We start from the raw sequence: 12,557 nt of genomic DNA on the forward strand, positions 1-12,557 counted from the left end.
TCAGCTTGTCTGCCGGGCGTCGGTCGTTCATGGAGTGGTGGGGAGGGAGGGAGGGAGGGAGGGGGGGGGGGGCTTTAGGCTCATGTCTGAGGGTCTCCAGACACACGAGAGCTGGACCGCTTTAAATGACATTTAAGAAAAACTAAAGTGAAACCATATTTACTGCTTAAAACTCAAAAACCGATTCAGTTCAGTTTCTAATGAGCTGAAAAGTTCAGAACTCGGTCAGACTCAAGCTCCCAGCATGAACTCTGAGTTTTCACTTCCTGTCAGAGGTCAATGTGGCTTCACAAGAAGATGATTTATAGTTTTGTATTAAATAAATAAATAAAACAAAGTGAAGATTAAAAAGTAGATCAGATTAATAAAATAAAAAAACTGAATCTAAATAAACGAAAATTAATTTTCTGTGAATATTTTTGAGAGTTTTATAAAAACACAGACGTCTGTACCTTCAACAATTAAATATATTTATTACATATATATATATTAACGGGTTATATATATATTTAAATGTATATATATATATTAATTAATTAATAATATCTAAATATCAAACCAATATTGAACATTCAACACGTTTTTATTTTTATAAAGAAATGTAACGAATTAATTTTGTCCACAAATAAAATAAATGAAAACATTTCAGAATAAAAGTTCTACAGAAACAAAGTTTAGTAGTTTTGGACACTTCCGCTGTCAGGACTACATTACCCAGAGTTCCACAGGTGGCAGCAAGAGGAGAAGGAGGAGGCGGGGCTTCACCTGCCCACACCTGCAGAGAGTTCAGCCTGAAGACTGGAGCAAGAACAACAGAAGACTAAGAGAGGACAACATGTCTCCGAGACCAACAGAATCCTTCTGATCCTCTGATCCCAACTCAGCGGATCCGGACTGAGCTGATCCTGGATCAGTCCAAGTCCACCTGGATCCTGATCCACCTGAGACTGACTGAAGATTTCTCAACATTTACCTGAAGAAGCAGGAAGTGAAGCAGCCATGGTGAGCGCGACTATTTACTTCAGACTACGAGCTGTTTGAAACGGGACCCAAATCCGGTTCTGGTCCTGGTCCGGTCCCGGGTCCCGGCCCCGGTCCTGCAGGAACAGATCCCTGATCAGATTTCTGCTGCTGATCACATGTTTTTGTTCTTTTTAAGTTAAAAAAAATAAAAAAAGTAACAATAAATGAGTAAGTATAAATAAATATATAAACGTGTATTTTCTAATTTAATCTAAATAAATAAACGTGATAAAGATATTATGTATGAAGTAAATTACACCCTCAGATGTTTCACTGAACATAAAATCATTTAAATCATATTTTATTTCCATCTTTTCTCTTTTTGTCTTGATTTCATTTTATAAATACATATTTTTGATTTCATAATTTCTGATTTTATTTCCAGTTTTTAATAAACTTTGTTAATAAAATGTATTTAGTTTAATCTCATTATTGTTCTAATATTTACATGTTTTTATATTTTTACTGCAGAAACAATGAAAGATGAGTAACTTTATATATTTACAGCAGATAAAGATTATTATTATTATTATTACTTGTATTATTACGATATTGCAATTATTGTTATCTTTATAATAATGATGAATATTATTATTGTTAATTTTGTAATCTGCTCTTAACGTGTACATTAATCGATCGATCATTTCAGATATAATATATATTTAAACTAGAATCCATATTTTCTCTGTTTAGTCAGTTTTATGTTTTTAGTTCATTTACAAACGTTGACCAATCTGACGACACACACACACACACACACACACACACACACACACACACACACACACACACACACACACAGAGCTACATGTCGGGCGTCGCCGCTCCTCAACAAGATCCCACAGGACAGAAGGAATGTTGGGAATTCTTCAGGAAGGAGAAACGATCGAACCAATCAGCTGCTAGCACACCGAGAGAGACACACACACACACATACTAAAACACACACACATACTAAAACACACACACATACTAAAACACACACAGACACACAGGAAGTTTCTGCTGAACAAACAGTTTTCAGATCTTTGACTTCAGTAAAAGAAGTGAAACCACATTGTGATAAAAAGTCTAATATTGAATAATATACATATTAATATATTAATACCTAATCTGGATCTAATACTTTATCCCGACTACCAATTTATCTAAACTAACCAACCCAGACTACTTAATCCAGACTACTTAATCCAGACTACTTAACCCAGACTACCTAAAACAGACTACCGAACCCAGACTACCGAACCCAGACTACCTAATCCCAGACTACTTAACCCGGACGACTTAACCCGGACGATTTAATCCAGACTACCTAACCCAGACTACTTAACCCAGACTACCTACCTACATGATGTGATTGACGTGATCAGCTGACTGTCTCTGTGTTTATGCCCCGCCCCTTAGGGTAGTAAGGAGCGTTACCATTGGCTTGCTCAGAACGTGAAGGTGAGCGGTGTGGACGACATGGTGCTGCTGTCCAAGATCAATGAGGACGCCATCACGGAGAACCTGAAGAAGAGATACATGGACGACTACATCTTCGTATCCTCACCTCATGTTTACTAAACAACATTATGAGTTTTAGAGATGAAGTGGTTCAAATGTTCTGGTTCTGGTCCTTAACCTGGTTCTGTTCAGACCTACATCGGTCCAGTTCTGATCTCTGTGAATCCGTTCAAACAGCTTCCTTATTTCACTGACAGAGAAGTGGAGCTCTACCAAGGAGCGGTGCGACAACAATACAACAACACAATACAACAACATAATACAACAATACAACACAATACAACAACACAATACAACAATACAACACAATACAACAACATAATACAACAATACAACACAATACAACAACACAATACAACAACATAATACAACAATACAACACAATACAACAACATAATACAACAATACAACACAACATATAAATGTAATAAATTCAGAAATGTTCTTACTTACTAAATATCGTCGCTGTTAATGTTAAACTTAAACTGGTCCCCACAAATATAAGATCAATAACATGTTGACCTTCTTCCTCCAGGCTCAGTATGAGAACCCCCCCCACATCTACGCTCTGGCTGACAACATGTATAGAAACATGTTGATTGACAACGAGAACCAGTGTGTCATCATCAGGTAGGCGGGACTAACCGACGCAAACAACAACAACAACACCTGTCAGTGTTTCTCTCATTAAATATCGATGACTAATCGATCAAAAAGTTATAAAACATCTGTAACAGGACAGTGTGGGCGGGGCTTCATCAGGTATTTTCTGAAGGTAAATTAATGTGTTGAGACTGATGTTTCCTGTTTCCTGTCAGCGGTGAAAGTGGAGCTGGAAAAACTGTTGCTGCCAAATTCATCATGAGCTACGTGTCCAAAGTGTCCGGAGGAGGAGACAAAGTCCAGGTCAGTACACGGAGTACTGCTCATGATGCTGCTCGTGGTACTACTCGTCGTACTGCTCGTGGTACTGCTCGTGATGCTGCTCGTCGTACTGCTCGTGATGCTGCTCGTGGTGCTGCTCGTGGTGCTGCTCGTGGTGCTGCTTGTGGTGCTGCTCGTGGTACTGCTCGTGGTGCTGCTCGTCGTACTGCTCGTGATGCTGCTCGTGGTGCTGCTCGTGATGCTGCTCGTCGTACTGCTCGTGGTACTGCTCGTCGTGCTGCTCGTGGTGCTGCTCGTGGTACTGCTCGTGGTACTGCTCGTCGTGCTGCTCGTGATGCTGCTCGTCGTACTGCTCGTGGTACTGCTCGTCGTGCTGCTCGTGGTGCTGCTCGTGGTACTGCTCGTGGTACTGCTCGTCGTGCTGCTCGTGATGCTGCTCGTGGTGCTGCTCGTGGTACTGCTCGTCGTGCTGCTCGTGGTGCTGCTCGTGGTACTGCTCGTCGTGCTGCTCGTCGTGCTGCTCGTGGTGCTGCTCGTGGTACTGCTCGTCGTGCTGCTCGTCGTGCTGCTCGTGGTGCTGCTCGTGGTACTGCTCGTCGTACTGCTCGTGATGCTGCTCGTGGTGCTGCTCGTGGTACTGCTCGTCGTGCTGCTCGTCGTGCTGCTCGTCGTGCTGCTCGTGGTGCTGCTCGTGGTGCTGCTCGTCGTGCTGCTCGTCGTGCTGCTCGTCGTGCTGCTCGTGGTGCTGCTCGTGGTGCTGCTCGTCGTGCTGCTCGTGGTGCTGCTCGTGGTGCTGCTCGTGGTGCTGCTCGTGGTGCTGCTCGTGGTGCTGCTCGTGGTGCTGCTCGTGGTACTGCTCGTGGTGCTGCTCGTGGTGCTGCTCGTGGTGCTGCTCGTGGTGCTGCTCGTGGTACTGCTCGTGGTGCTGCTCGTGGTGCTGCTCGTGGTGCTGCTCGTGGTGCTGCTCGTGGTGCTGCTCGTGGTGCTGCTCGTGGTGCTGCTCGTGGTACTAGTCGTGGTGCTGCTCGTGGTACTGCTCGTGGTACTGCTCGTGGTGCTGGTCGTGGTACTAGTCGTGGTGCTGCTCGTGGTACTGCTCGTGGTACTGCTCGTGGTGCTGGTCGTGGTGCTGGTCGTGGTGCTGGTCGTGGTGCTGCTCGTGGTACTAGTCGTGGTGCTGCTCGTGGTACTAGTCGTGGTGCTGCTCGTGGTACTAGTCGTGGTACTAGTCGTGGTACTGCTCGTGGTACTGCTCGTGGTGCTGCTCGTGGTACTGCTCGTGGTGCTGCTCGTGGTACTAGTCGTGATGCTGCTCGTGGTACTAGTCGTGGTGCTGCTCGTGGTACTAGTCGTGATGCTGCTCGTGGTACTAGTCGTGGTGCTGCTCGTGGTACTAGTCGTGATGCTGCTCGTGGTGCTGCTCGTGGTACTAGTCGTGATGCTGCTCGTGGTGCTGCTCGTGGTACTAGTCGTGGTGCTGCTCGTGGTTCTGGTAGTTAAGGATGCAGTAACTCAGATTTTAGGAGTTGGTGTTAAAATCAGATGAGATTTGGATCGGTGTATTCCTGCTGGTAATACTACCGATCGTACTACTGTTATTGTGTGTGTGTGTGTGTGTGTGTGTGTGTGTGTGTGTGTGTGTGTGTGTGTGTGTGTGTGTGTGTGTGTGTGTGTGTGTGTGTGTGTGTGTGTGTGTGTGTGTGTGTGTGTGTGTGTGTGTGTGTGTGTGTGTGTGTAGCATCTTAAAGACATCATCCTGCAGTCTAACCCTCTACTGGAAGCCTTCGGTAACGCCAAAACTGTCCGCAACAACAACTCCAGCAGATTTGTGAGTACAGCTATATTCAGACAGATTTATATACAGTAGTAAAAAGTATACCACTAACACACTTGCACTGTCCTTCTATCAGGGTAAATACTTTGAGATCCAGTTCAGTCGAGGAGGAGCTCCTGATGGAGGAAAAATCTCCAACTTCCTGTTGGAGAAAAGTCGAGTTGTTTCACAGAATCCTGGAGAGAGAAGCTTCCACATCTACTACCAGGTACTCAAATATATACTACTATGTACTCCAACATGTACTACTATGTACCGCAAGGAGTACTACAACATGTGTTCAGTTTGCCTGATCCTTATTTGTTCAGTATGTTCCTCCTTCCATTCTTGTCAGTTCCTTTTCCATTCTCCATATCCTTTCACTTCCTTCTCCCAATTCGTCACTTCCTTTACTGATTCCTTAACTTCCTCTCCTAATTCCCTCACTACTTCTTCCGATCTTTTCACTTCCTCTCTTGATTCCGTAACTTCCTCTCCCGATCCGTTCACTTCTTCTTCCAATGTTGTCACTTCCTCTTTCTATTCTTTAATATACTCTCCTGGTCCCTTCACTTCCTCTCCTGGTCCCTTCCTCTCCTGATTCTGTCACTTCCTCTCCTGGTCCCGTCACTTCCTCTCCTGATCCCGTCACTTCCTCTCCCGATCTTATGTTAACAGAAGTGTTGGTTTTAATACAAAAAGAACATCAGTTGAATGAACGTAATAACCCGACCCTCTGACGTCTGTCCTCAGATGTTGGAGGGGGCGACTAAGGAGCAGAGGGAGAACCTCGGGGTCACGACCCCCGACTATTATTTCTATCTCAACCAATCAGGAACCTACACTGTGGAGGACATGAACGACAAGAAGGAGTTCTCTGATACTATGGTCTGTATCTGTCTGTCTGCTGAACCGTCTGTCTGCTGAACCGTCTGTCTGACTGACTGTCTGTCTCTCTGCCTGTCTGTCTCTCAGGAGGCCATGTCAGTAGTGGGTCTGTCTGTGGAGGAACAGGATTCAGTTCTTCAGCTTGTTGCAGGAATTCTTCATCTGGGAAACATCAGCTTCAGAGAGGAAAACAATTACGCCGTGGTCGAAAGCCAGGACTGTAAGAAAATACACAAAGTACACTAAACAACACAACAGATAAAGGGTGATAAGGGGTCAAATAAGAGCCAGTGAGATGATGAAGGTTTATGAAGGTTTTCTTCAGAATCAAAACTCATTTTCATTGATGACTTTCTCTAAACTAACGTTTAGTCTCCGCCTGTCTTCCTGTCAGTCCTGGCGTTCCCGTCCTTCCTGCTGGGGATCCCTCAGGACGGTCTCTGCAGTAAACTGACCAGCAGGATTATGGACAGTAAGTGGGGCGGCAAGACCGAGTCCATCGCCGTGACCCTGAACACGGAGCAGGCCTGCTTCTCCAGAGACGCCCTGTCCAAAGCTCTCTACACCCGACTCTTCGACTTCCTTGTTGACGTCAGTTGCTTCATCGCTTCGTGTGCACATTTAATTGAACACTTTGTTTTATTCTGTGTTGATTAACTGGTGTGTGTGTGTGTGTGTGTGCGTGCAGTGTGTTAATAAAGCCATACAGAAAGACCAGGAAGTGCTCAACATCGGAGTCCTCGATATCTACGGCTTTGAGATCTTCCAGGTATAAACACAAACACGTTGGTACTTGATTGATTGATTGATTGACTCCACTGATCTGATTAGTAACTTGTTGTTTCTTCTTTTTCAGCGAAACGGCTTCGAGCAGTTCTGCATCAACTTCGTGAACGAGAAGCTGCAGCAGATTTTTATTGAGCTCACGCTGAAGGCAGAACAGGTGAGACATCATGACATCATCGCATCGTGACATCATCACATTACTTTTCCCTCTTATTTAGGAGGATTCTGTTTGAACCTGTGACCTTTTTTCCTGTATTATTTACAGTTATTGATCAGAAAGATTTTGTCCTTTTCTACTTTATACATCAACATGAATCTTGTGTCTCTGCAGGACGAATACGTTCAGGAGGGGATCCAGTGGACGCCCATCGAGTATTTCAACAACAAGGTGGTCTGTGACCTCATCGAGTCCAAACTGGTGAGTCGACTGATCGTCTCTGTGTCCTCGAACACATGAAGTTATAAGTATTAAATTAATACAGCTCTGTATTCTCTGGACGTTTCCCAGAATCCTCTCGGGCTCATGAGCGTCCTGGATGACGTTTGTGCGACGATGCACGCTAAAGGTGAAGGAGCGGATCAGACGCTGCTGCAGAAACTTCAGGGACAGATCGGATCCCACGAACACTTCAGCAGCTGGAATAAAGGATTCATCATCCACCACTACGCTGGGAAGGTACGCAGTACACCTGTCTGTCTGTCCAGGTGTTCAGCCGTCTGAATTGAATAGAATAGAATAGAAATATACTTTATTCATCCCCAAGGGGAAATTTGTCTGTGGCAGCAGCAAACAGGGTTACACAATAAAATAGAAATATTAGGTATGGAAAATGCACACTATATACAATATAATAAAATAACAGAGCAGGACCTATTAAATTTAAGAAAATAATGTAATAAAAATGCACAGTATATACACTAAATAGAATCATATTAAATTAACTAAGTAGGAGAAAATAAACAAAACAGTAGTGCACAAGATCACCAACAGCAGCAACAACAGTGTAGCATTGTTATAGTCTTGTGTTTGATTTGGCCAGAGGTGATTTATTATAGAGTCTAATAGCAGAGGGCAGGAATGTTTTCCTGTATCGGTCCTTGTGACAGCGGAGCTGAATCAGTCTGTTGGAGAAAGTGCTCCGCTGTCCCTGCAGTAGGTAGTGGAGAGGGTGGTCCGGGTTATCCAATATGGATAATAGTTTCTTCAGTGTCCTTCTCTCTGTCTGTCTGTCCAGGTGTTCACCCGTCTGTCTGTCTGTCCAGGTGTTCACCCGTCTGTCTGTCTGTCCAGCTGTTCACCTATCAGTCTGTCCAGGTGTTCACCTGTCTGTCTGTCCAGCTGTTCACCTATCAGTCTGTCCAGGTGTTCACCCGTCTGTCTGTCTGTCCAGCTGTTCACCTATCAGTCTGTCCAGGTGTTCACCTGTCTGTCTGTCCAGCTGTTCACCTATCAGTCTGTCCAGGTGTCATATGATGTCAGCGGCTTCTGTGAGAGGAACAGAGATGTGTTGTTTAATGACATCATCGAGCTGATGCAGAGCAGCGAGTTGTGAGTATTCTAACTGAGCGTTACGGTATGAAACGGTAAAAACTTTGAAACGCAGCTTATGAAGCATGATGTCTGATGACCTCATGATGACCTCACAATAACCCCCCCCCCCCCCCCCCCCCATCTGTGTGGTGTGTTTGTGGTCAGTCCGTTCATCAGAGCTCTGTTCACTGAGAACCTGGAGGCGGAGAAGAGAGGGCGTCCGACCACCGCCAGCAGTAAGATCAAGGTGAGAGAGAGAGATGTTGTCTTTCCTCTAGCGCCACCTTCAGGACGAGCCTTAGAAGAACTTGTGGTCCTTTCAAACTTTAGGACCAGAAGGTGGGATGTTCGTTAGAACGCCACCTGATTTTACTGATTTTATTGCTTTAGATTGCTGATCTCATGGTGTCTCACATCAGAAAGATACAACAGGTAAAACTGCCCCTCCCCCCTCTCTACCTTTTTAGAAACAAGCCAACAGTCTAGTCCAGACTCTGATGAAGTGCACCCCCCACTACATTCGCTGCATCAAACCCAACGAGACCAAGCGTCCCCGGGACTGGGAGGATAACCGGGCCAGACACCAGGTCGAGTACCTGGGCCTCCGAGAGAACATCAGAGTCCGCCGGGCGGGATACGCCTACAGACGGGCCTTCAACAAGTTTCTGCAGAGGTACGCCATCCTGACAAAGGAGAGCTGGCCTCAATGGAAGGGCGAGGAGCGCAAGGGAGTCCTGCACCTCCTCAACTCCGTCCACATGGACCAGGACCAGTTCCAGCTGGGCAAGACCAAAGTCTTCATCAAAGCTCCGGAGTCGGTATGAAACACAGCTCGGGAAGCGGGTTTTATCCGGCTGTAAAGTTTTTATACCATGAGTTCTGTTTCTGACGCAGCGGCATTCTGGGTATCGTAGATCCCAGAAGTCTTTATGTTTGTTGTCTCTGTGTCCTTTTTCTTCTCTGTAGCTCTTCTTGTTGGAGGAGATGAGGGAGAGGAAGTATAACGGTTACGCTCGGGTCATCCAGAAGGCTTGGCGTAAACACATCGCCGTCCGCAAGTATGTCAGGATGAGGGAGGAAGGTAAGACCGTCTCCTACAAGTGGGTTAAGGAAGCCATACGTCTTCCTCTCTACTAAGTGATTTTTCTGGTTCCTCCAGCCTCTGACGTCCTGCTGAACAAGAAGGAGCGACGCAGAAACAGCATCAACAGGAACTTCGTGGGCGACTACCTCGGGACGGACAACCACCCGGAGATCAGACAGTTCGTCGGCCGCCGAGAGAGGATCGACTTTGCCGACGTCGTGGTGAAGTTCGACCGAAAATTCAGGGTAAATACTCAAGTCCAGAATTCAAGGATTCAGGGGATGCACAACAGAAGTTAGTTTAGTTGTAGCCTGTTGAGTGCAGCTTGATCCTGGACCACAATGGATCCAGGTCTCTGTGAAGATGTGGGCTCAACAGTCACCGACGTACCGTTGCTTTCATCCATCTTATTTTTCTGCTACCGGACATCAGACCAGCCAGGAGCATGCTGGGTAGTGGAGTAGCCTCAGGTCCTAGCTGGGTTAGCTTAGCTTCTATCTTGATTCTCCTCCCCGGGGCAGTTTCGTGTCGTTTTGGTCCGGCAGGTGTGGTTAGTCGGCGGTGATCGGTGATCAAAACGTGTACATCACTTCCCTGGTGTTGCTTAAGGGGCGGAGTTGTGGATGAATTCTATCTTTGTGGCACCGCAATCCAATCCATCTCAGAAATCAGTCAAGATCAGCTGTTGTTAAGTCAACCGTCCAGGAACTGGACAAGTCGTCCGTACCTGGCAAGCTCGGATGTACCAACATGGCGCACTCCCACTCATCTTCTTCTGGTTTTATGTGGTACTCTACAACAAACATGTTCTCCTTTGTAGCCTCAGTAGCTTAGGTCTCCACAGGAGGAGGGACATACTGCAGCTTTCTGTCATGGTATCCACCGTGAGACAAGAGAAGATCTGCAGCACCAGGACCGCAATGACCTCAAAGGTATCGGGCTGCAGGTGTAGAAGTTCTAATGGTGAGGAAGTGGGAGTCAAGAGATCTTGGTTGAGACATTGGGCTCTGGTGGGGATAATAGCAATAGGTGAGGTAAGTACTCCAGGAGGAGGTTTTGAAGGAGCATCGATGAGGCTCAGACCACCAGGACGGTTAGTATGGACTTGGTATTACAGTGCAAAACTTTAATGGTCTGACATCATCAGCATCAGAATCAGAATCAGCTTTATTGGTCATGTATGTATACGCATACATGGAATTTGGCTCCAGTTTCCACTCTGCACTCAATGTACAAACACTATTTTACAGTAAACAAGAAAAAATATATAAAGTATAAAAAAGGGCAGCAAAAAAGTAGAACAGATGTAGGTATAAACATTTAACAGCTATATACAATATAAATATAAATCAGTGGTGGGCCGTGCATTTTATGTCTGGGCCTTCTGTGCTGTCCTACTACAGTTGAACAGCTAAGGTGCAGATACATAAATCCGTGCATGACGGGACGCTGCGTCATTAACGGACAATGCATAACAAAATCAACGTAATTAACACAATGACGACCACAAAGTCATAAGAACCAGTCACATATATTTATATGACAACAAAGCAACACATCAATCCAGCAAACCTGCAGCGGATCCACGCATTCCACCACACGAGCACGAGCCATTCAAATATTCATAAAAACGTTACTGCAGATGTAAGAAAACAAACTTAGTTTGTCACTTACTGAATTCTTTGTTGACAAAGAGTTTAATCCCAGTACATCGTTTCAGTTCCAGTAAGAAGTCCTTCTCGATTCATGGACGCCAGTGACAGTCGAGCCTCCCCAGTTGTATTTCGCGGGTCTACGGCGGCCGGTTCGCAGCGGGGCCGGGATCCCTCCTCCACCGGCGTGTCCGCCGGCCGCGGACCGCGGTTGTGGAGCTCCGTTTCCCTGCAAACATGTTCGTTGATTTGTAGATCCACTCGGGTTTCTCCAAAAGTTTTCAAAAGCACCGTAGTGTCCTGCCGTGCTATGGCGTCCTCAGGTTAGCGTAGCATAGCTCCAAACACCAAGATGCTCAGTTAAAATGAAACACATTCAGCCATAAAATGTGCGACGCTGTCAGCCAGGAACACCGTTCATACAAATCCTTTTCCTGGCTGAGTCAGGGCTGCTGTTATAATGTTATTTCTTCCATATCTTTCAATTTGAACTCTTACTACTCCAACTAACTTCTGCCAGCTTTCTTAAATTTTACATTAGTCACTCGCTGGCCCACTGACCAATCACGGCGCACGTTAATGCAGATGTACTTAGGAGGCTACCTCGGTGCCAAAGGCACGTCAAAGAATACGCCCAACATGTCAAACTAAAGATCTGATTGGTTGAACACTATGACAATCAACAATATCATCCCCATTCACTTAAACTGCACATGGATGCACTTGTGAGTCTGCAGGCCTCGGGCCTCTGTTCTTACCTAGAGACACAGAGGTGAGATCTGATTGGATAAAAGCTCTACTTAAAACAAGCTGCACTGGAAGCAGAGCAACTGAGGAAGACAGTAGCTGTGCAATGAGAAGATAAGATAATGGGAACAATAATTATAATACATGTAGTGTATTTATGAAAAATTATTTAATTATAAAATAGCTATAACTTTGTGATTCTGTTTAGGCCAGCAGAGAAGGCTTAGCTGGCCCTGACGGCCCACCACTGGTATAAATATATATCCAAAAAAAAGTGTGTGTGTGTGTATATATGTATGTATGTGTGTGTGTATATGTATGTGAACATAAACCTATAAACAATAGCAATGGAATTAAGGTAGTACTGCAGTATGACTTATTTATTGTTCATGAGAGTGATAGCAGAAAGAAGCTGTTCCTGTGTCTGGTGGTTTTGGCGTACAGAGCCCTGTAGCACCTACCAGAGGGGAGGAGTTGGAACAGCTTGTGGCCAGGGTGTGATGGGTCTGCAGTGATCTTTCCAGCCCGTTTCCTGACTCTGGAGGTGAACAAGTCCAGGATGGAGGGCAGGCTGGAACCAATGATTCTCTCTGCAGACCTGACAGTCCGTTGTAGTCTGTTCCTGTCCTGTTTGGTGGCCGA

At 45.6% G+C, this 12,557-nt stretch overlaps 1 protein-coding gene across 1 annotated transcript in view; it reads left to right on the forward strand.

Annotated features, from left to right (window-relative positions):
- myo1eb (myosin IEb) overlaps positions 1–12,557 on the forward strand; it is a 28,302-nt gene that overhangs the window by 2,299 nt on the left and 13,446 nt on the right. The window contains exons 3-20 of the mRNA XM_076078397.1: positions 2,428–2,565; positions 2,662–2,751; positions 3,065–3,159; positions 3,348–3,435; positions 5,153–5,242; positions 5,325–5,456; positions 5,981–6,115; positions 6,203–6,335; positions 6,510–6,706; positions 6,804–6,884; positions 6,972–7,058; positions 7,233–7,319; positions 7,410–7,577; positions 8,365–8,450; positions 8,598–8,679; positions 8,900–9,250; positions 9,399–9,513; positions 9,592–9,761. Coding sequence (XP_075934512.1) covers positions 2,428–2,565; positions 2,662–2,751; positions 3,065–3,159; positions 3,348–3,435; positions 5,153–5,242; positions 5,325–5,456; positions 5,981–6,115; positions 6,203–6,335; positions 6,510–6,706; positions 6,804–6,884; positions 6,972–7,058; positions 7,233–7,319; positions 7,410–7,577; positions 8,365–8,450; positions 8,598–8,679; positions 8,900–9,250; positions 9,399–9,513; positions 9,592–9,761 — 2,325 coding nt within the window. The remainder of the gene's footprint in view (positions 1–2,427; positions 2,566–2,661; positions 2,752–3,064; positions 3,160–3,347; positions 3,436–5,152; positions 5,243–5,324; positions 5,457–5,980; positions 6,116–6,202; positions 6,336–6,509; positions 6,707–6,803; positions 6,885–6,971; positions 7,059–7,232; positions 7,320–7,409; positions 7,578–8,364; positions 8,451–8,597; positions 8,680–8,899; positions 9,251–9,398; positions 9,514–9,591; positions 9,762–12,557) is intronic.

Source organism: Anarhichas minor, unplaced genomic scaffold (genome assembly GCF_050575085.1).
Source record: "Anarhichas minor isolate MPS153535 unplaced genomic scaffold, ASM5057508v1 ptg000066l, whole genome shotgun sequence".
NCBI lineage: Eukaryota > Metazoa > Chordata > Actinopteri > Perciformes > Anarhichadidae > Anarhichas > Anarhichas minor.